Source organism: Pleuronectes platessa, chromosome 2, assembly GCF_947347685.1.
Source record: "Pleuronectes platessa chromosome 2, fPlePla1.1, whole genome shotgun sequence".
NCBI classification, from domain to species: domain Eukaryota; kingdom Metazoa; phylum Chordata; class Actinopteri; order Pleuronectiformes; family Pleuronectidae; genus Pleuronectes; species Pleuronectes platessa.
In genome coordinates, this window is record NC_070627.1 from 13,002,031 (window position 1) to 13,027,067 (window position 25,037).

General features: G+C 42.3%; 1 protein-coding gene across 1 annotated transcript in view; it reads right to left on the reverse strand.

Annotated features, from left to right (window-relative positions):
* The window catches only part of ca16b (carbonic anhydrase XVI b), a 93,393-nt gene that overhangs the window by 10,978 nt on the left and 57,378 nt on the right, over nucleotides 1–25,037 (reverse strand). Inside the window, exons 5-14 of the mRNA XM_053438961.1 lie at nucleotides 20,355–20,450; nucleotides 17,285–17,351; nucleotides 14,250–14,407; nucleotides 12,954–13,146; nucleotides 8,639–8,823; nucleotides 6,563–6,671; nucleotides 6,419–6,468; nucleotides 5,577–6,330; nucleotides 4,880–5,018; nucleotides 1,878–1,969 (exon numbers count right to left, since the gene is read on the reverse strand). Coding sequence (XP_053294936.1) covers nucleotides 1,878–1,969; nucleotides 4,880–5,018; nucleotides 5,577–6,330; nucleotides 6,419–6,468; nucleotides 6,563–6,671; nucleotides 8,639–8,823; nucleotides 12,954–13,146; nucleotides 14,250–14,407; nucleotides 17,285–17,351; nucleotides 20,355–20,450 — 1,843 coding nt within the window. The remainder of the gene's footprint in view (nucleotides 1–1,877; nucleotides 1,970–4,879; nucleotides 5,019–5,576; nucleotides 6,331–6,418; nucleotides 6,469–6,562; nucleotides 6,672–8,638; nucleotides 8,824–12,953; nucleotides 13,147–14,249; nucleotides 14,408–17,284; nucleotides 17,352–20,354; nucleotides 20,451–25,037) is intronic.

Below are 25,037 nucleotides of genomic sequence, written 5' to 3' on the forward strand. Positions count from 1 at the left end.
CACATTGCATACATACAAGAAAAGCAAGGTCATTTACACATATTACATTTGAATAATTGTGATTGATGAAACAAGGGCAGTGTGTAACCGAGTCTCTTTTGCAGTGACAAAAAAGGAGGAGAGGAGAAAAAAGAAGAAAGCTTTATACTGCACACAATCCTCCAACGTATGTGATTTGAACATTTACAGGAGGGAGCATCTGTCTCATCTGAGCCAAATCAGCCTTAAATCACACACCGGGGACGTGTGATGAGACTGGTCACCGTCACACAGGGACAATAGAGCGGGGGACCCAGCTGTCATCAGTGATGACGCTGGCCAATGCTTCAACTAACACACAGCTGCAGCTGGGGCCCTCGACTCACTTACTTGCCTCAGCAGTTACAGCATTGAAGGTGAAGTGTGGTTTGTTAATCTACTCATTTATCAGCATTTCTCTGCTCCCTCCTGCGTTTGAGTCCAGAGACGTAGCAGTCTAATCACCTGAGAAGTGTTCTGGGTGAAATGGGCCTTTAGGATCGAGAGACTGAAATTAACATTAGGGACGTTTGTGTCTTGGCAGGAAATCTAACTGCAGGGACATATGTCCACACATGAGCTCGACTAAATGTCCCACAGCGCTAAATGTAATATCAATTCTTTTAACAGTGATATTGTTTTCTCCATTTCCATTTAAAAAGTAAATAGTGGCAATATCACTGAAGACAAGTAATGGAAATTCTTAGTCTTTAAAGTCACAGCTTAATGGATTAAATTTACTGCACATTTCAATTTCAATTAATAACATCGTCAGTCATTCAGGATAAAGTGTGTGTGCTGAGAAAAATAACAACTCTCACACTGAGGAGAAAGAAAAGGCAAAGAATAAATAAACAGAGAAAAGCCAGCAATACAGGCTGAATGACTGCAGAGTAAATACTGGCGTCAGCTGCGCTCATCACCTATTATATCACAGGATTGAAACGTCCCTGAGCTTTAAGCAACTGTGAAAGGAAAGTCAGATATCCACGACAGCCGAGAGCATCGGAGACTGAGAAAAGCCAGTCACACGTCCTCTCAGAGCGGCTCCCACAGTCGTTCCTTATGCTAATGAACAGAAACTGTGCAAATGAAGCCGTCAAGCTCAAAGACAGAGAAAACCATCCGAGTTAAGGGGTGACTTATGGGGGAGTGCTGCATTAAGAATCACTTCCTATGACAAGTCAAGATTCCTCTGTCATTTTGGGGATTTCTCAGTTACAGTCTTAAAGACCGAGATAATGAGGATTAATTCATTTTAATTTCAGTTTTAATATCATCTATAGCAGGGATTCTTGTAGATGTTTGCAACAGCACTGTCAGGAGAACCCAGGCAAACTTTCCAGACCAGAATTTACTGTAACCAATTAACCATAATTTCATTATTTTCATTTGAGCATTTTGACTCTTTATCCATCACTCACATTTAATTAACTAAAGCTTACTATTACTTTAATAAGTATACTTTTGCTTATTTTAAAATAAACTTTTACAATTGAAACTTCCAATATAACCCCCCCTTTTCAATGTGTTTAAACATTATTTTCGCTGTCTTTTTGAAACCATAATGTGGTATTTAATGGGAGTCGAACACACGCACACACACACACACACACACACACACACACACACACACACACACACACACACACACACACACACACACACACACACACACACACACACACACACACACACACACACACACACACATACATCTAAGCATCCCTTCCTGGTTGGGAATCACTGATCTATTTACTGTGACAAACAGTGAATTTAATTTTTTTCTTCAATACAACAGTTTAGATTTCTACATCTATATATAAATATTCTAGTGCAATGATTCGATCATGGCTCACCTGGTATAGGGATGATTGGGATACTTTCGTTGGCCACCACCCGTGGCGAGCTGCTCTCCTCCACATAGAAGTGAGCTGTCTGGAAGAATCTCCTACAGGGACATGGAGAGAGCAGCAAGGTGAAACCACACACTATCAGCACAGCTAAAGCCACAGTAAAGTACATTAGGAAGTCGTTATTCCATTGTCCTCAGATCCGGTCTGTCAACATCAGCATCTAATTGTTAAATAGAATGACACGAGAACGGCAGAAAACTGCTAATGAAAACCCCAGAGTGGTCAGGACACAGCTGATCGCACACAGATAGAGTGAGCAGCTCCTGGAAACACAGTGTGAGGCGACTACAGGGATCAGGTAAACAACTTTTAGCAACACACTGCACAGCACAGGATTTAGCTCTTTACTCAAACTGATACTAATCCAAACTCATCCCATCCCCTTAAGATTCCCTCTCTGGGGAAAACAAACATGCATCACTTTCATGGAGTCACATTTTGATTTTGAGCACAATGAAATCCACTTAAAGGTGTTTTCTGGAGAAAAAAAGACTGTCGCCTGCAGCTGCTGCTCAAAAACTAAACGTTCAAATGAAAACGAGATCTTTTTTTATTTGATGAAACTTTTGAAAAAATCAACTACCGGTACTTATACGTAGATAAAAAAAAAGCTAACACACATCCTGTTCGATATTCCTCATAGGTATTAAACAGTCTGAGATTCAAAACTATGACTGAAAAATCTGGTCAAAACATAAGAATTTTTGTATAGCTCAATTCACATAATTGAATAACAAAAAAGTCATGACCATGACAATGAAAACAGAAGTTGTCTGTAGATCTTTAAGGTCCCCGGGACATTGCGCATCCTCTCCAGGCACCACTACCCCTCACACACACACACATACACAACACACACATTATTGTGAATACAAATATAAATACCCATTTTTCATCTAACAACGTGGTATAATCCTACCTGTACTTGAAGCAGAGGAGAGAGCAGGTGCTAGTCATTCTTTAAGACAGATGGAACACAAATAAAAAAAAAAGAGGCTGCACTGCATTTAAAAGAAAGAGAAAGAGAAAGAGAGATGGGGATGGAGAGAGAGATATGGAGAGAGAGAGAGAAAGAGAAAGAGGATAAGGGAAGAGTGGGAAAAAAAAAATGGGGGAGGAGATCTCCCCCTGTTTCGCATCAGTGACTCCCCATCTAATGGCTCCCTGTGGGCGTGGATGTGGTGTAGGTAACAAACCAGCATCTCCCTGACTCTGTCCCTGGGCGTCAGAAGAATAGTTTGCATCGAGGGAATGTAAACTGGTGACAAATGAGCTCATCTCTAAACGAATGTCTAGTGCAAAGAAAGTAGATTACAGCATCCCATTTAACACCAACATCACCCAGTCAGTAATAGAGGACAGGAGTTGTTTTCTCAACTCAACATATGTGAGTTTTCGATGAACACCTCGAGCCTCAGAGGTTTCCAGATGGGCTCTGCAACTGATGCAATTAATTCCACTGTAGAAAGACTCATGAACTAAGATCCTCCACGCACGGAAAAATGAACAAACTAAACACAAGACAAGCAGACTAAACTTCAGTAGACGGTCCATTGATTACATATTGTTGAATAAACATTCAAACAGCAAATAGATTATATTAATTAAGTAGCTGATGAAGAAAACATCTGTGAGCAGAGACGCTCACTTGCTTAAATAGCAGCGCTGTCACTGAGCGATGCTACGCAGAGCATGAAGAGTAAAGACAGCGTGAATGGGTTGATTTCATCTTTTATCACGGTCTTTCCCGGGGGAAGCAGACGTTGTCTGTGAACTGTCTGAGTTGTCACAACAGCAGCTGTGACGGCCATTTCCAATCTGAGAGCTGCCCCTGCTCTGCTCCCGAAATACCACAACTCTCCGTCATTCATCCATCCACTGAATCCACTGCAGCCGTCTCTGGTTTTAACACCTACATGGAGCTGATGACTATAGATCCGTCTATATTATGATGTGACACCAAAATATTCCATATTTAACATTACCGGCAGAGATCTCATAATTAAGAAAGAACACATTTCAAGCTTTAAGGAAACAAGCAAGAATTTCAGACTATAAACAAACAAAACATTACGCGACAAGGAACCTTTGCAGGCTGTAAATAGGCCTGCAGCAAGCTGAGGAAATGGTCCGCAGTGCTATTTGGAACTCATTAGCCATCCCACATGTGCCAGTGGCTTGGTTTGTGTAATTACTAGGGTTCCAATAGCGTAGCTGGAAATCAGCCCGGCAGATAAAGAGCCAGCTGAGACCCCTGCTGGCTCTGAGCGGCCCTCAGGTCACCAGCCCCCCACTCGAGTAAGTGATGGGTCTGATGTCAACGTGCAGGCACAAGAGGATTCTAACTACCAGACGGGCTGGGACCAATTCCCACAAATGGATACACATGCTTAAAACAGACACATTCAAACCAGAATGGCCCTCATTGGAGTGTAGAGCTGACGCCAGTATTTACTCTGCATTTAAGGCCAAACGGTCCTTAAATTCAATCAACCGGCACCAAATGTCACACACTCATAGATGTCTGTCCCCGAAATGTGCCTAATCTTTTTTCCATCAAGACCAATACAGTTTTCCTTGGAAAATAGTGAAAATGTTGTTAAATGTTGTTTAAGGAAGTGAAAAAAAAATCAGTTCTTCCCTGTCCCACATCACATCTTTCCAGCATGTTCATGGTAATCTGTTCAGTTTTGGTGAAACCCAACTCTAACCCTTTGGTGTCAAATTAACCAAACTAACCAACAAGCAAACAGACAGGCTGAATAAATATTCGCTTTGGTGAAGGAAACCAGACAGACGGGAATATCCAGACACAGCGAGTGTCTGGCCTTATCAAGATGAGCCCCCTCTGTATGTAATACCACTTGGTGCAATTACATTTTACTGTCTACTAGTAAAATGTCCTCTGTGAAATGAAAATTAATTTCATTGAACTTTCTCCTCACCTCCAGTAGACCATCACAATGAGCAGCATTATGAGGCAGAGCAGAGTAAGAGCAGACACCACCACTAGGGGGACGATCCACACCATCCTGCCCATCCCCGGAGTAGGGCTTCTGGTAACGTTGGACAACGTTGTCCTGTCTGGAACATAATACATGCACATATTACATGGATAAATATTTCACTGTGTAAATATTTTTTTGCAAAAACTTACTGTACATTGCTGTAGGGTGTTTATTGAAGACTTGCATGTTTTAAAAGTATTCCGACAGCAAAAAATGTATTTGCAGAATCTAGAATCTTGAATTGGTGCAGATCTATTTGTTGATTTATATGATTTATGATTTAAATAATCTGCAAAAACGCTCAGCTCTCTAAAGCTAACTTTTCTGAAATATGCTAAAGAGTTTTCCTCGGGGCAGAACCCTCGGGCAGACAGCTCACTTCTGCCTTCAGGGCTCAGTGTTGTACTGACACCAAAGCCTGGAGCTTTGTCTTTGACTGAGATTATAACCAGTGTAAAATACCAACTTAAATCAAGTTATTTGTTATGTTAAAGAGGGCTCCATATCTGTTGGTACTGTTTACAGAAGTCTAGTGTTGTATGATAGCTGACAACAAGAGAGCATGGATTATGGACAGTTTATTCTTTCTGTTTGGAAGGGATGTGCATGAACTGAAAGAAAGACGCCTGCTCACCAGTGTGGACCGAGAACGGCCAGAGTTTCTTCCCGTCACTACTGATCTTTGGAGACAGTGTGGAGCTCTGAGGAATCTGCATCTCAGCACTGTCATTACGAGGCTCCTGAGTGGAGACCGCGTTTACGTCTGTCGGATTCTCCTCCAAGTTAACCAGCTGCTTGTCACCAGGGCTGGCAGGTGTCATGTTGTCTTTGACTGTCGGCGTTCCGTCTCCTTTCTCTTTGGCTGTGGATGCAGGGGTGGGGATTAAAGGCTCTCTGGCCACGGTGCTGTTCGCTTGCTTCTCCTCATTCTCAGGTACAGTCTTGTTCTTTTTCTTCTTCTCCTCCTCCTCTCCCTCCTCCTGCTCTCCCTCTCTCTCCCCCTCACCCTCCTCCTCCTCGCCCTCACCCTCCCCTGCAGCCTGCTTCTCCTCAGACGGGGTTTCCATCTCGGATCCCTGCGTAGCCGCCTGGTCGGTGCTGGACTTCGCAGGCAGGGCGGATGGACGGTTGGTGTTCTGAGTGGCGCGTGGCGCGTGCGTGGGCCAGACCGAACTGGGCAGAGAGGAGATGACCCCTCCGCCAACGCCAAGGCCTGCCAGCAAAGAGCTTGTCACCACCGATGCCACCGTGGCCTGGCTGCCACTGGAGGAGGGGCCCATCCCCGTTGCCATGGAGACGATGGAGAAGTGGATGCCAGACGACGTCCAAGTGGACGAACCAGAACTTATTGGAGCCATGTCGGCAGAGGATGCTGGGGAAACCGTGGGCTGGGGGACACAGGCAGGGGATAAGAGGATAAGTAGTTGGCCAACAGTGCCACACGAATGTCACTAACATGAGAGAAATGCCACTCACCATCCCAGTCTTCACAATACGAGACCCTTCAAATATTCTGGTTGTATTCGCTGGAAAACAAATCAGAAAGCAAGCCTTTCACCAACCTATTTCCTGTGTTTGATTTGTACAAATTATCTCAAAATACAAATGGCGAGCAGCTACCTCTGAAGAGCAGTGTTTGGCTGAAATCACTGCGCAGGTCATGCTCACACACCGCCTGCACTCGGAACAGGTACAGGATGTCTGGGGACACATTAGTGATGACTGCTTTCTGCAAGAGAAACAAAAAGCCCACATACATTTGTAAAAACATGGTACGTAATGTTTAAATTTGTGGTTAAAATACATGTGTAAATGTGTCTGCTGTCGCCTAAAATGAAAACACAACACACTAAGTTGGCCAACTCCCCGTTTCACACTCTTATGACCCATAAGTTCAATGCAGTTTAAAAAAGAATTTCCAGCCTAATTTAATTGTGTTGTGCAGTTTGTGTCTGGCTCTACTTATATTAAAAATGCCCCTCAGAACAGTTGGGTGATTGCCTCTGGTGTTGCAGAGCTGGTATTTTTCTAAAATAAATTCAGATAATGCTGTCCAGAGAACCAAATTGAAAATGGAAATGGAAATGAAGTGTGGGGGGGGGGGGGGGGGGGGAGAGAGAAACTGACAGCAGAGAGACGAGCAGAGAGAGAACTGACAGTAAACAGACTGATCGACTGTATTGATGGAGAAAAACTACAAAGTATCTCATGGACACTTTTCTCTGTCCACAGATGATAAAAGTACACAAACACAATGAATTTACAAAGCTCTTAAAAGACACAGAGATACTACCAACCTCAAAAAATATTAAAATCAATTCAAGTGATTCAATGTTAACATTTTAAATATAGAAATGACTTGTAATATTCCTTCCTCCTCAGTCCCACACCCCAGAATAAAGGAAAAGGAAGACGGGGCTGCAGATGGACGACGGCTCTGTCAGAGAACCTCAGGGTGCAGTGAGGCCGATGGGCAGTAAAAACCTCTGTAAACGTAATGGAGGGATGCTAAAAACAGAAAGTTACTGGCGCACGGGGACTCGAGTAGTTTAAATGTTTAACATCAGACATAACTTCTGTGGCAGTTTAGTAGACAAGCAGCAGGTGGAGCATGGGTGTGTGTGGGGGAGAGGAGTTAAATTAACAATACTAAAGGAGTACAAATAAATGTTGTTACATATGATACGCTCAACACTCTTTTTATCTAAAGGGACAGTCACACAACCAGTTTTCACATATGAACTCGTCCAGAATACCTATATAAGAGGCATTCTCACAATAAGTACTGCATTGGGTTTAGGTGAGCGGTGACGGCTGCGAATAGAAGAGTCATCTGCGTGCCGTGGATTCCTGCATGACAGTGACCTGCTCACACATTCTTTTATAAGGGGCTTGAATTTTGATCCAACAGATTTGGACATTTGTGTTCACACGTGCAACTCCTCTGGGTTAGATCGAGAAAATGTCAGGTTTTCAGCACATGTGTGAAAGCAGCTGCAGACTGTCTTGACAGTGGGGGAGGGGGGGGGCTTTATAAGAGATGCACAGCTGGATGTTGGATTACTAAGGATTATGTTGTGTGAAAAAGAACAGCCCTTTAAGTATAAACTCCTGCAGCAGGAGGATGTATCTCGGTGAAGAGATACGGTAAAAACATTAAGAGACACCTTAATGTTTAAGACTGATGAGAAGAATTGTATGATCAATGCTGTCAAAATCTACATGGAGATCAGAAGAACCACACGTTCAAAGTTGCATGCATTTGTTTCTAAAAGAAGAAGGCGGTTTGTGTTCAAACAGCTGCCACTACTCTTTGAAACCAGACCGGCATTTATTAACTGATCATCGGTTTTCCTTTTGCTAAAATAAAAAAGTGCTCAGATTAATGTTTTTATACTATACACAGATCTACTTCAGAAATGTGTAAGAATTTTTAAGAAAATATATAAATAAATGGCAGGAAACTAACAAAAGGTGTGTTTGTCATCAGACTGCACATGTGTCAGAGGCGTGTGTGAGACAGGCCTGTGTGTCTAATGTTAGACAGGTGAGTGACAGGGGGAGCAGGCCCTTCAGGCAACAAGCAGCTGCACGCAATGTTCATCACAACTTGTCATCTCCTGTGCACACAATCACTGGTCTGTGCCTCTACCGACCAATGAGAGCCCCGTGCAAGCAGCGTGTGATGACACTCACCATGCTCTGGTCCTCGGTCTTGGTGAAGGTATTTTCATCCGCAACATCACGTTTCACCCAGCTGTAGGACACGGTGTAGCTGGTGATGGGTGGGTGGTAAACAGTCAGGGGGCGTTCCCAGCTCACCATCAGTGCCGTCTGGTTCAGCGGCTTGATCTTCATGCTCACTGGGGCACTGCTGCACACTGAGAGAGCAGAAAAAAGAAATGTCTGATTTGAAAAGGGAAAATAAGAAAAAAACATTTTTCACTGTCTGAATGCAGCTGGGTCAATCTGCGGTTGGGAGGACAGAGGTTCATGTGTGTGGGCAGTACGCAGGTTGCCTTGTAACAAGCTGTTATTACTGTCGGCTGCTGACGTGACTCAGAGACATTTTCACATGAGAAACCACTAAAAAGGTCAAGATAATACAGTGACTCAAAAATGAGGACAAGCACTGCTGTCTGAACCGGGGTCAGGCGCGACCACAGGTGTCAGGAGAGATCAGCGGCCTGGACACTTGTCTTTGTCATGTCACAGCGCTTCCCGGTAGAACATTAAGCACCAGAGTGTAGCGACAAATATGTGGTGCAAATACTGCAACTTCCCCAGGCCACACCTAATTGGCAAGATCCTGTCTGTGCAACGTTAAACAGGATGCAGGAAAAGGGGGATGGAAGAAAGCCTTAGATTCGGCCTCAAGGTGGCAGTGTAGGCTGCAGCATGGATATTAGCAGAGGGATATGTCAGTGTGAGCAAGGGACAAACTGGACAGGCTTCTTAGCACATCGGGGCAGCGGCAATCAGGATCCTGTGTCAACTGAGTATGTTCTCACAGGGTTTCTGCCAAATAGAAATTGTCATCACAGTTTTCCCCATTTGCACGTTGAAGCTATGGTGCAAATTATGGACCATGATATGTGAAAGGGAGACAGGGCGGAAGGTAATCAGTCAGAGGGACACGGGGGAAAACACAATGGCGAGAAAATCCTGGGGTGTTGATGAGGTGTGACAGGTGTGAAACGCATTATAACCCATCGGATGTTTGTTGTCAAATCCACTGACTCAACAGTCATTTAATAACAGCTGAAGACGCCGTGGTGCTTTCTCTGCCTGCATCATTACAGTCATCATCCCTGTCACCCTCTGCAGCAGTGAACTGGCAACACTAACATCCACAGCTGCTGGAGACCTCTTGGAGCCATTTGTACTTCTGCCAAAAATGCACACATTTGTTCAGAATAACCGGGACAACTACTCTCACACGTGATCCGCCGAGGAGTGAACACGATGCCTCTGTGGTAATTGGAAATGCCATTGATCTAAGGCCGTTGTTCGGTTCAGAAAAACATTTTTAATACAATGGCAGTTTGGCACCAAAACTAATTAGCTCTCATCCCAAAATGTGAATGCAAATGGGATTTTGTCAGATCAACTCAGGTTCAACTGAAAACATGAACTTCAGTATGAATGAAACAGTGAATAGTACATCATGTTTCATCAGTAGAACAGTGCCCAACATGGTAGGGGCACTTGACATAATTATATTATTTATGTGTGAATACATCGACTGTTAGCTAAAAGAAGCACAATTATACCTTTGCCTCAGCCTATGATGACTCAAATCAGAACTTGATTATTTTTCCTTGCAGCGTATATCATAAAGGGTATACATTCTAAGTCAGCAATTAGCAGATCTGGTGCTTCTCACCTCGCGAGGATATGCAATTGATATGCAATTTCACTGAGAACACAACGGAAAAAATGAGGCTGGTTTTAACATAAATATCTGGTATTTTCTGAACTTTGTAGGAAAGTCAAGTTCAGTATGTGAGGGTTAAATGCCAACTCGGCAACTGCAACAGTTGTTTGTACAGTACTTATTTTGTTTGTGTAATTGTTGCTAGAAGTACCAGCACAGATTTAACACCGATGAACAGAATTACAATGTTGGACGGTGTTAATAATGCTGTGTTAATTATTGGCTAAGTGAAAGGAAATTAACTGAAGTGCTGAGATAATTTGTTGAAGCCTTTTCAGTCATATATTCCAAACTTTCCTTGGTACCAGAGAGAAATGGCTGCTTTTATATCGCCGTAATTTAGTATATTTGAGCTTCTACAATAGGTTAAACAAAAGACGCGAGTGTAAACCATCAGCATCGATTTATTTTCTGTCATTTTGTAGAAAAACATATTGATGATAGAATTAACTATTATCTAGTAGTAACTGAGAAAATGATAATGAAAATAGGAGTAACACCAAGTAGTTTATATATCTTGTCGGATAAAGGCTACATTTTTGGTATGACAGATTGCAGAGCTTGTGTTTACACATGCAGAACAATGTACAGCCTCAGAGAACACACAAACGCTGAAGTAAAATATTGACCTATGTATTCTTGGCATTATCGCCAAACAAAACGTCCGCCCCATGCAAACAAAACCTGCAACCTGTACTCTGCATAGCCAACCTCAGAAAGGTTAGTTATGCATCTGTAATGTCCAAACAACCCTCGTGGCAATAAAAGCCACAGGGATGGAACATTCAGTCAAAGTGTGGCCCTGGCTCTCCCAGCTTTTACAATCAAAAGCCATCATTTACTGCGCGCAGATAAAATCCCCTGCACACACTCACACACACGCGCACACACAATGTTGACAGGTACCACCCCTGAAGATAAGATTGACACTGTTCACCGCCAGCGTTTCCCAATCTACTATGAATTCTTACATTTTGAGAGAGAAATAGAAATGTGTGAGACACAAAGAGAAAATGAGCTGGAACGAGGGGATGTGGGGGGGAGGGAAAAAAGAGGAGAGATACTGGTCCACATTCATTCTGCCCACCAACATAATGCCACAAAAGCAATTTCACAACTTAATTTGCATGGGTCTATTTTAGCTGTGCCACATATTAATGATGATTGCTGATCGGCCCCGGTTAGGGTGCTCCAACTTCATCACAGGCATTACCAATCAATTCTCCACACTAGACAGCAACAACACCGCTTTAAGGAGCAGCAACCTTCCTCATTAGTCTCCATAGTTCCTGCACTGCTCTGTTCAAGCAAGTTCTGCAAGACGCACGCATTAAAGAGCGAGACGAACAAAAATGCTCTTATAATAAATTCCTGTGTGAGATCTGTGCTTGGCATTAACTTTGATATGAGAAGGAGTTGAAACAAAGACAGAATGACTGGCACCCTTCTGACTGGACTGGCTTCAATCAGAAATGTCTAGGAATGTAAAATATTACCTTTAATAATTTTAATCACACAATAATATGCATATGGTGCTTTTCACACCACCAACAGGGAAAAATACAAATTATCTTCTTCAATCCAATTATGATAATCGAGCCACTGATTTCAGAACAAATAAATAAATAATTGCTCCTCCATTGAGCAGTAAGATGATGAAATATTGCTAAAAAGCCAAATATGCTTTCTGGAAAACGAAATGGTGCGAAAGATAATATGTCGTCAAATCTTACCACATAAAGCTTGAATAAATCAAACCAATTAGAGAGGGACAAAAGCAATTAGCAATTAGGATTTCTTAAGACACTCGAGAATTTCTATGAAATATTTACATTAAAGCATTGATTATCAAACTTTAGGTTCTGTTGAGAGGAATACTTTGTTATATCTTAAGTATTCGACTTCTTATTGGATTCTGGTAGGATGCAGATGTGTAGCTGTTAGCATTTTAGAGTAATATTATTATCTAGCGATCAAATATCCTTCCATTTTGTTTAAGACCCCTTGGTGGGACGCAATTGTTTTAATACAAGCCATCATCTGACCCACGATGCTAGCGTTAGCTTGAATTAGCTAGTTCGCGTTAACTAATGAAATGTCCCACTGTTTGAAATCAAGGAGTCAAGGTTACAAAGACATCCCAGTGATAAATCTGTCAGCTATCATGGAACACTGTTTATGTTCTGGGTGAGAATAGAAAGCCTTTTCAAGTCATGGGAACAGTAGCTACCGGCTAGGGAGTTAGAAAACATTCGGTTTAGACACATTTTGAAAACGTAGATGGGATTAGGAATGACTTGGGGAAGCTTTCGGATGGGATGCAGTGTTTGCTGATGTCTGATGTAACCTTGGCCTACAGACAGTGTACATTACAAAACACTTATCCAGACCTAACCATAATACTCGTGACCTCATTTCACTGCAAACTTTCACTTCTCAATTAGGCTGAATTCTAAAAGAACTAATAAAATAGTGGGTAGCTCCTTGGATTTAATACCCTGTATCCCCTGTGCTATAGTGCAAACCACAGGAAGAATCTCAAACAATGCATGATATATATCACTTGTAAGTTACCTCTTGAAGACTCAGTGCTGTGAGGGCTCCTCAGGACCTCAGTCAAATCGCTCTGCCACGCAGCTTTCAAAGCTGATTTAAAGACTTTCCTGTTGTCCAGATCCTGCAGAGGCCGGAAGTTGTTCCTTAGATACTCCACAGACTTAACATGGTCCTGTTGCTCTGTTGTAAAGATGGAGTAAAAGGCCTCCAGCTAGTTGGGGAAAAAAGAAACAGAGAAAAGATATTTGAAGCAAATTTAAGCGTTTTTATTACAATATGTGTGTGCCTGTGTAGAATATAATACATCATGCAGGACTGCATTTGTTACCACTGGCCAGTAGCTGACTGTTCACAACCAGAGCACAGTATTTGCAAGAAGCATGCACAGCACAGGCCCCAGCAGGCACGGACCTCAATCATCATCCTGGCTACCTACCGGCCTGTAACTTCTCAATGGGGCAAAATTTGTGGCCATTGATTGCCATGAATGATCTCCTGCCACGCGCTGTAATGACTACACATTACAGACACTGCGGAATCAATGTGTCCTATGCGTGCTTGGAGAAATGAATTATGGGTTCATAAAGACTATCTGCGAGCGTCACAAACATTGTAGCGGTGGTCAATATTCTTGCAGCACGAGTCGTTCGGAACAAAAGATTTGTCCTCCTGCAAGCTGATAGGAATTCCACTGAGCCCTGCACATTTCGACGATGGAGAGGATATGCAGCGGGGCAACCCGAGAATTGTATGTGTAAAAGATGCAGCAAAGGACTGTATATGGGATCAGCAAGAAGCGTGGGGCATGATTTGGCATACATTATCTCTCTCAAAAAATCACAATGGCTTAACCAGTTGGAGGTAAGCTTTTTGTACAGCACATAGGTGGCCGCAGTAAGTACGCAGCATTTTTATTAAACATGTTAAACTGTTACTGCAGTAGCTGATAGAGGAACATTTTACTCAAGTATTCTATTGAAGAGCCTATAGTCACGGTCTCAGTCCCACAGCATGATATATGTATAAGAGCCATCTCATACTTACTATCATTCATATACCACTAATTGGCTCCCTCCTCCCCGTTTAATCATCCCCTATATTGGCAGTTATGGTTTCATATGCAGAGTGGTAGGGGAGGAACAAGGGTAACGGGAAGAAAGAGGAGAGGCTGATGAAGGGAAAAATTGCTTAAGCGCTGGTACTCGAGGACAGCGAGTGATCCACTGACTATATGGGAATGGGATCTGACTGTGCGTGGATAATGTACCTGTCTGGTCATGTGTGTGTGTGTGTGTGCGTGGGACCTGAACGCACCTGTGAGTGGGACAGATACACAGGCCTGGAGAAGATGATCCACTCCACTACCTTGCTGCAGGGAGGCATGGTCAGAGAGCCGGTGTATCGGTAATAGCTGTCCACTGACGATGGCAGCAGATCCCTCAGGACGAAAGATCTGAGGTGGGTCTCCTTTTCTGTGGAGAGCACGGCACCAAAAAAACGTGTCAATACACATGGAGGAAAATCACAGACTTCTTTCAGTACCGCAACAAAAATAGCACATCTTTCACCCTTTAATGCTCTGCTAAAAACCCTGCATATCTTACATTTACACCAACATTTACAAGGTCGTTTCATTTCACTCTCCCCGTGGCAATTTTACTGCTTTCCTGAAGCCTCCACCAGTGGAACGACGGTGGAAGCAGTTAAAAGCCTCAGCAGTTGTTATCACTCCGGCCAGATCTCTGCACTCAGATGGGCTGAGAGAGGAGCAAACGGAGGGTAGGCTGATAAAATGGCCCTGCCCTGAAAGCTGAGATCTGTGGCCTGATGCTAGCGTGCTCATCTCCGTGTTAACAACCACAGCGTGGGCCACGGGGATTAAGACGGATCATAATGATTACCGGATCTGTTCTATCTGCTGTGATCAGAACCAGGCGAGGTCATGTAAAACGTCATAACAAGAAACAGCAGTTTGAGATGCAGACGAATATCCCTTTATCTCCTGCAAACAAGCCAAGCGGGCTGTGCAAGTGAGCTTGTTTTTTAAAAAAAATTGTTTTTACTTCAAATATGATGTGAAAAACCCAAATAAAGCTGAATTTATGTCAAGTCCAATCTCTCACAGCTCACGATCTTATCTAAAGAGAAACAGAGGTTCGGGGTGTGGTTTGCATTTGATAGCATTACTGAGGCACTGGAGGGCTCGCCCCAGCGCCTCATCTGTACTCCGAGTCAAATTCAGTATTCACAGCCTTTCCTCTCCCCGTCTTCAGGCGGTGTACGTGCCCTATCGCTCGTGGGCCGCCGAGATGCTGATGGATGGATGACTGTGGGATAACGAGCAAGTGGAAAACCAACCACCCAAACGGGGGAGGAGACGAGGAGCATTTAGCAGCCAGCAGGAAGAGAGTTCAAAAAACCACCACCACACCCACACTGAGCTCGCTCTCAGCTGGGAGATGAGAGATACTGTGGAGTTAGCACAAACATCTGTGCATCTGCACAGCACAGAGTTCAGCCACTTTCCGAGACTGATGGAGATTCATGAAATAAACCAGCATAACCCACGTTTTGGCAACCTGCCTTTGTCAGGGTTTTATAACAGAAGAAAAACGGAGCTTAAATACCTCTGTGAGATCAAAACCAGCAGTGAAAAGACCCTCCAGCGGACACCAGGCCAATCAGAAACAGGCCATTTTCTTTATTGCAATAACTTCAATAACATTTTGGAGAATTAATATTTCTCTTCACTATGTCAGTGCTCCAGAGGTAGTGAACACTTGCTCTAATGTTAATAAATGCAAGCAGAAGGCTAAATGATTCCGGATGAGATAATGTTCGGAGAAACACAGCCAACACAGGTTATCTAATCATCTGGTGAGATTTTAAATTTCAGCTATAGCACGCTCGCAGACGTTAGCCTCAGAATGTTCGTCGTTGCTTGGCAGCACCCTCAGAGGCTCATGTCTCTCTTATTGGCTGTTTTGGTTTGATATTGAATCAATAATATGTTTGATAAAATCAGGGCGGCCCAGATGATTCTGCAGGCAGCTCAGGATTATGAGGTTAAACCCTTTCCTTCCCTCAGTCTAGTTGTTGTGCATACGTCACCTCAGACCCTGCGACTCCCACCTGCCGGCCTTTTTCCTCCAGTACTATCACCTGACCTGCTCCTTCTCCCCACTCACCTGCTCACAGGTTCCCCAATCCCTCATTAGTTTCCCCCTATATGTACTGGTCCGTGTCCACTTGCTCTCTTCGTGCCATGTGCCTCAGCTTGCCAGCGCTCTCTTCTTCGCCTGCCTCTTTTGATCCTGAACATGTTTATAGATTTTGTCTCAACTCAACCCTTTCATACTGTGTTTCCCTGTAAGGATTTTTTTTTTTATATCTTTCTTCTTTTTCATAAGAAAAGACAACACTTTTACGTCTGCCGCCTGAGACATGCTCCCTTTTCCGAGAACTGTGACACTATGCGTCTCCATATCCTCATCCACACTTTTCAGCAAATGATCATGCTCACATAAAGGCCGTAAGCGGCGGGTTGTTAAACAAGCCATATGTGTCCGTGTAAACAGAGCTGCTGAGTCCCAAGCAGCGGTAAAGGATTACACGGTCATGTTAAAACATCTGCTTATGTTGTGCATAATCCATGCATGCAGCGGAGGCAGCAAAGCAGCAGTAATTTAAAACAATATGCCACGAAGAAAAGTGCCATGACCTGCAGCTCGAGACATCAATAGTTTAAACGTGGGTATGAGCCTCTACAGGAGCCACAGTACATGAGAGTGAACATGTACATCTGAGTGTTGTCTAATTGAGGCTCTGATGTAATTAATAGTTCTGTCTCGGTGAGTGGAGCTGTGGCCTCCCACTGTGGAGCTACACTAAAGAGCGAGAGGCAGTATCCTGCTAAATTTATCTCATTTTTCAGTTCAACTCCGCTCGTATCTTGTGTTTACACTAATTTAATATTTAAAAAACACAGTGTGCTTGAATTAAAGAGAGCATCGGTGTTTGTACCAAAGAGGCAGGAAGGACTGCCGTGAGGAATTTACCTCTAGGATCAACCAAAGCATCAAAAACAGCAATATCTGAGTGATTTTGTACCGGAGGATTATTTCTTTTTTGAGTATTCCACATGAACTTAATCCCCAGAGCAACGTTTCATGCGGAGGAGATTTTGGTTTTGATAAAAAAAAAAATACATCTGTGGAAAATAAATAAATACAAAACACTTCAGATAAACAGAGCAGAACAAAAACATACATTTATGGAGATTAGATGCAAATACACTCGCCACATCAATAAATAGAATTTGTAAGGATCTTACTTTTCCCATTACTTACCATGATGCACGACTCCTTTCAGCCCCTGGATGATAGGGTCCACAGCTGGATTGTCCTTTTGTCCCAGCTGCAGGAAATGTCCAGAGACAGCAGATTACAAAAGGGATTACAAGACTGGAATAATAAAGACGTAATAACTAGAGACAATCAATATGAACAAAAATACAGGGGTTGGATGAAGAAAGGGCAAAGTCTCTACAATATAATATAATCTAGCACAGACCATCTGTTCTTTGGAAGTTCATTATGTTAGATTATTATAGTGTGTATCAAAAACTGTCCCAAATGTGTATTACATGACCTTTATTTTAAAAATAAGATTTACAAATGCATAAAATCATTTGTGCATCACAAATAACTTTTAAAGAGCTTCCTGTGTGTACAGATCATCCGGGCTTTCGGTGGATTCGCGCCTAATTCCAACGTGAGAAAGACCTTTTTCTAAAAGATATTAAATAAATGTAACCATAAATGTATGGTAAATTAATTTTATTCCCTAAATGACTATACACGGCTTACATAAGCTATTGCTGGGTTGTGCAATTCTGCTGGGAAAAGGCAGATGCCGGTGGCTCATCCTATGAAGTGAGTTAATGCAGAAACATGTACACTTTGCAACATGATTATAGTCAACGTAGGAAGCTCAATATTTCAGCTAACAGGTTATTTTGAGTCAATTTTCTCTCCATGAATCCTCAGTCTTCATTTTAAAGCATGTTAGTGCTCCTAAAATGTAAACTGTGTATGTGTCCCGACAAATTATCCGGGACAAAAAAAGAAAAATCCATGACACTTATTCTACCAAATACACAGCAGTAGTTAACATAAGTTTAAACAAATCATTATCATGAGTCTGTAGTTACAATCCAGATTGTAGCATGTTTCAAGGCATTACCTTGACCACAGTATCCTTGTGCGTACACAGCAGCATTAATAAAGCCATTCATTTGATCACTGCTCTGCTTTCAATCTGTTCACTCTAATTGTGCTTTTGATGCTTAGATTTTTACGAGACATTGACTCTGACGACTTCAAAGGCTTCGTGTCCTTCTGTAGCACTCGCTAACCAGTGTGACCTCCACAACTCGCCAAGGCCTTTTGGCTGCCAGCTACACTGTGCTGATTCCCTCCGTATCGGTTCGCTCTGCTCTTAATTATTCGCAATGACTGAACACTAACAAATATTGCCTAGTCCGACATGTTTGCAATATTCCCAATGTCCTACTTAAGAGACGAGACTGGACAAAACAGTGGTGGGACGCGGGGACCAATCTTCCCTTGCTCAACATTAATTCAGGTCAGTCAGAGGAGAATAATCGTTTGGAAGTGAATGCTGAATGTGGGTAATATGCACACCTTAGAGCCCATTAATAGGCCTTTGGGGAGCATAGAAGGAACTCTTCTCATTGATTAGAAATGGTAAATCTGAGCCAATGTGTGTGTGTCCGCTTAAAATCCCCTCACACTGTAAACTGCTATTCAGCGGATTGTGTACGGTGGTACTAATTGCAGTAACCAATAGGGTTGTCAGGACCCGGCGGAGGCATTTAGGTCCTCGTACACACACGGTTCATCACTGTCTAAGAGTAGACCTACATTGCAAACACCTGTGTCCCCATTCCAGCCTCCCTTCGGCGAGATCCGACCCTTGTCTATATACCATTAGGCTGAATGTAAGCGGGCATTGATCACCTGTCATCAATCGCAAAGATAGCGCTAATAGAAATAAAGAGAGTAACATGGGGAGGGACCCTGAAAGTGTAATCGCGGCTGGTGTGTGCTTTTCCGCAGTTCATAAATCTCTGAGGTGTTTTTACAGTTAACAGAAATTAGGACCATTGTTGTCCATTAAGTGCTTATGTGCACAGACCTTCAGGGGACAATTTGTAGTATCTCGGGAAAGCAATCTGCAACGTGCCACAGAACAAAAAAAAACTAATCAGCAACCAGGTGAAAAGAAAATGTCCTATCACAATAAAGGTGTCAGGGATCATTTCTAATAAATATTTATCTTTTACTGACCTAAAAAGCGTATTAATATTTAGAGTTTTTCATAATTGGACAAATACATTTCCAACTATCTCCATCAAGTCATAATTGCCTCGCTGTTTAACAACGTCCGTTCTCACCCTGTGTGAATCATAGTTGGATTTTCAGGGTGCACTTAACTTGTTCCTCAGTTCCTTTCAATCAGCTATTGATTTACTTATATCCCTGGTTTCCTTAACTAATTGTAACATTTGGCAGTAAGTGGTTCCTGTTTAGAAAAAAACTATTTATAAACCTATTAAAAAGGATACTTCCTTTTGGGTAATACTACCAACAACTAAATGAAAAACCATTACACGGAAGTTTTCCGCAGATCAATGCATCTCATCTGAGGAAACTTATCACTTAAGGTTGATTGGAATATTCTAAGTATTTGGTCATAAAGGTATCGAAGAAACATGTTTTTTTTTCTCCTGGTGATGGTTCTGTATGTAAAGTAAGGAGCTCACTGAAGTGATAAGAATTCAGTCCCATTGCATTCCATACGATAGTTGATGATATATTTTAACACACAGACGGTGCAATCACTTGAGCCCTGCTGTCCGTCCACACCTTAGGCTGAATCTAAAGACGAACGACACGACTGCTCCCCAAAAGTGAAGCCAGCCATTTCTGACTGACCGCTGGGAACTGGCTGCGGTATAAGTAGAAAATCCTGCCTCCTCCATATTAGTTGATGGGACATGGATCAAACTAACAGGTTAAAGTAATCTTTAAATTAAATGTTGTTAAAGAGGGTTTCTGTCAATTTAGCTACCTTTTGGTAAGTTTGGTTTTAATAAGTTATTAGATGCTAAAAAAAGGGGGTAAAACATCCAGATTGACAGGTAAGGCGTCAATACAGATTCACTGTGCTGACTCAAACAAATTATGTTTAGGTTCATTTTGCACAATGGGGGGGAAGTGGAGATCTGCTTGCATCTTTACTTAAAGTCTATGGCCAATGTTCTGTGGGTGTTTTTATGTAATCATGATTTTCTTTTTATAGTTGTCCCGACCTCCATTCTTGATGGTACTTTACCTCGAAGAAGACGGCCATGGCAGCGATGATGCGTCTTTCCTTGATGGCAGCGCTGAGACTGTCAAAGTCATCTGAATTGTAAAGGTAGATCTGCATCTGTGATGGGAAACAGAGCATAAACAGCTTGAGAAGTGGACAAGGAGAACGCACGGTCCTGCCATCAATCACTTGGACACACGGCTGAGGAGCTGATGAAAAGCTGTTTTGAGGGGCATAAAAGAGGGAGTATTTATCACTCTCATCAATCTCCCATAATCTGTGTCATTCCTTTTTGTGTGCTGCCACTCCTGGAGGATGCTGAAGAAATACAGCAGGCCCGTTCCTCAGGGCGACTGTCCTCGCCGAGGCAGTCATGAGCTGAGAGGTGGAGGAACGGGCTCTTCTCCTGTGAGGAGATCTGAGAGAATGCTGTTCTTTTAATCATTGCACCCAATTATCTTAAATCACTCACAACATCGCTTCAGATTTCTCAACAAAGCTCAGGCTGTTTGGGTATGATCCACAAACCATCAGAGTGCAACATTTACCTGCAGTGCACTAAATATATATATATATATATATATATATATATGTGATTTTCGTTTGTTCTTTCGTTTCATAGCACATATAGTGCTGATAAAAATCTGTAAATTATTCTAAAAGTAGCATTTGGAGCCGTCCATCATCTCACTGTCGTGCGCCTCTTTAAATCGAAAAAGCCTTTCATGTCAATGAAACAAGTTAATTGGCAATAAAAAAAAAGGTCCTAGATGTTGATTTAATTAAAATCCTTTTTTCTCTTTCAAAAGAAAATTACGAGAACGCCCCACCATTCCAGTCGGCTGGGCTGACAACAGATGTAAATAGTGAAAGTAAATAAGTGCATGAATAAGCATGGATCCATTAATGTTTACCACGGGCCTGAACCAGGTACAGAGTGACTCAATCCAGATCATTTGAGTTAATCAGCTTCCTTCAGAGTTCCTTTAACTGCAGACTTTAATGAAGCTGATTTGTTGTCTGAGAACTCAGCAAGAAAGAGCACTGGCCATTCATCACCCTTCAGATGTTATTAACTACATTACTCAATTAAGCTGCCCCCCCCTAAGGCTTCATTTACTCACTAGGATTGGCTCATGTGACCCGCTCTTGTTAACACCACACATTGCAAAACGTGATTATCAAACAAATGATCAATTATCACTTAACACGTACAAAGCAGCCAATAAAACATAAATGTTGCCAAAAGCCATTTCAATCACTCATTGGCAGGCTTCATTTCACAGGATGCTATCGAGATGTGATGTTGAAACCCCTCATTTGGAGTAAACGTCCTCCACGGCTGAGGCTGAAAGCAGTCGATTTTAACCAGGTTTTGAGTTGTTTTTATTTAGACTATTAACAGCACTGTTCTACGGCACAATGTGTGAAGATACGTTTGAAAATGATGAGTACCCGTAATCAATGGCAGCCCGCAAAAGATCAGAGGGAGCGGGTGGAAGCTTAAAGACAACAAAACATTATTTGAGCTTTAGAATTTACCTCCAGTTTTCTCTACAGAGCATAAAGCCCATCAAATCCACATCTATCGAGCTGCTGTTTTGTCTGAATTCAGTCCATAGCACTCCTCTCCTCAGTTTCAGGCACAGAGTGAGTGCAAACACGAATGCAGAAAACTGCTCTGCATTCCCAAGTCCCATTTAAGCACAAACAGGTGAAAAAACCAAGTCATGTTTGGCATGATTTCCCCAGACAACAAGATACCGAGGCGAGACAAGAAGTGTACACAAAATAAGTTTGTGTGTGCAGGTCTTAGATTTTCTTATCCCAGCAGTACAAATTTGCCCCTATTTTCTTTCTTTATTCTGTACCACTGTGCTACCACAGTGCCTCTTGTTTAACAGGTAAACCCGTCTGTTACACGTGATGGTTATCTCACTCACATAACCATCCACCTAGATTCTTCCATTTGAACACCCTGCAAAAATTAATTTCAAGAAGAATTGAGTGTCAAAAAATCACCACAGTGGGTGTCACATGAAACTTGGTGATTCACATATTACCGGAATGGAGCGGAGGATTATGGGTCAGTAGATATAGATTGTATTTATTATTTCTGACAAGGAGGCAAGGATTACATCGGTGTTTGCGTGTTTGTTAGTGAGCAGCATTACACAAACACTGCTGAACAGATTTCCATGAATGTTGGTGGAAGGAGGCAACATTGGGTTATGGGTGAAGTTTAGCGCGGATCCAGATCAAGGAATTTTCTTTTTTCACTTTCTTTAACATCGCAATATGAGGGTTCTTTCAACATTGTAGTTGATTTTGTTGAATAATTCAGGCACACTGATGAAAAAAGAAAAAAATCCTTAGTGGGTGCAGATCAAAATAAAAATGTGGATCTAGTATATTTAAATAAGGAAACTTTTGGGCCTTGGTGGAGGAATACACTCTACTAGGTACCATTTTAGTTTTAAGTTGCATTTGTTTTTCCGTTTGATTTTTCAAAAAATGATTTCAAAGAAATTCTGTGGAGGGTTAGAGCATTATCCATGGAAGAACTCATTCAATTTCGGGGCTAATCCGAAATACGGGGAATTGTTTGCCTTGGCAGAGGTATTCAAACTCCAAGTGTCCTTCAAGTTGTTATTTCCAATAACAGCAGCACAGCCCAATGTCTGCATCTGAATCTGCTTTACGTTTCCTGTTCACATTGACCTAATTCGTGATAATCCTGATAATACAGTCGTTCAACAGCTGAGTGGAACTAAACAAATAGCTGGTGCATATACATTAACGCTGATTGTGTCCATATGTTACTGTTGCTAAGACGGCTGTTGCGAGTTACACATCATAAACACACATCACTCTTCAGATATGATTGCATATAGCCTTTACCAGCCGATCCATTCCCACCCCTGACTTCAGTAATTCCATGCTCCACAAACCACGACTCGCTCAGTCAGAGGTGTTCATTAGTTTCATGTTTTATTTTCTGTTTTTCAGACGCGTTTTTCTATACCCTCAGTGTGTTTGAGTGGTATTTTCAGGATTAGGTTGTATTTATTATGTGCGCCTGTATTTCTTGTATTACCAGCACATTTTGTTATGCCTTATGTGTGGCAAGGCTGACGACTGTGTTTTTCAATTTACAGTGTATGCGCGTTGTTAAACCAGTAAATATGTTTTCCTCATTTGCCGGTGGTTTGTGTGTCTGCAAGGGCTTCTGTTAAAGTTCAGTGTAACAGGCTTTCCGCAGTGCATCATCTCCATGTCTTGACCCTCGCTGTAAACTCAACTCTCTGATGCAAATATACTTCCAGTGCTTCTAGGGCTGTTCTGAAATGTACTGCACGCTCAGTACACTCACTCCATCACTTCATGCATCCGCTGCAACGTGTGCAAACGCGTACCCTTCCCAGGTATGATTTGTAATTCATGTATAATTAATCTAACCTTGGTGACACCCTAATATATTATTAGAAAAGATCTCCCTATGGGGCCCCGAGGCAGGAAAAATTCACTGCTTCATTTTTCATTGTGCTGTTTGAGCGAACAGGTGGTCCATCCATTGATTTCCCCTCTTTACTCCCACGAAAAAGACCGTTGTTAGATTAATGTCATGTCAGGAGTTACAGGCCCGAGCACGCCATTGGTGTTTTTCTTCTTTTACATCCCCCGTGTTACACATGCAGAGCTGTTCCATAGCACAGCACGGCAAACTATAGTGTATTAGTATTTATCTGTGTTTTCTCATTCAGCGCAGGTGGGATCAACGCTTCGGAGTTAAATGCTTTATGCAGCGCGGTGTATGCGACTCAGGGCCGACTGTGACTCATTTGCAGGGGAGACCATTAGACAACAGATTGGGAAAAAAACAGTCTCTGTTTAAGAGACAAATAAGCCCCGGAGCTCAACCTTCAAGGTCAGGCTGTTAACTCTCCAAGAACAGAACATATACACAACAGAACAAAAGCTGGAAAAGATCAGTCGGTGCGTGGTGCACAAATATTTTGAAACACGCAGAGGTTTGCTGCACGCCTGGTGTCAGATGAAATATAATCTCAAATACATCAAATCCTGTCAAGGTATAAATATGAAAAATGTAAATGCCACATCTTACAGCAGGGAGCCGTAAAATGGCCGAAGGCTGGAGCCAACATAACCGTGTTCCCCGTAAGATCATTCATCATTTCATTTCACTGTTTCACCCTCTAGGCTACAGTGTGAAATAATGCACCATGTTTGATACATGTAGGCTGGCTTATTGATAAAAGAGGATTATTAAAAAAAAGGCGACCTCCCACTCTGTGCTGTTGATTTTTGAACAGAAGGTAGAGCCAGGTTTTTTTTTTTCCACTTAAAACATTGGGTTGGGGGGGCTGTAGATGTTTTACCAACATTTGATTTCTCAGAGAATGGTTTATTGAGCTTGATGAAAAAAGATCTGACATGTTTAGAGAACTGACATTTAGGAGTGTGTGCAGTCTAATTCATAATCTTGATCTATAGTGAATTTGAATGTGGTTTTATAAGGGGACTGTTGGACCTTGGTTTCATTCCAGTTTCTCCTTAAGGTTTTGGGGAATTGGGGTAATTTTATTGTGTATTTAAAATCAGTGTGTTCCCATGTACAAACAGGCAGAGATGTTTTGTATCATGATGTTCTATTTTTTTGTATTAAAAAAGCATGATCCTTTT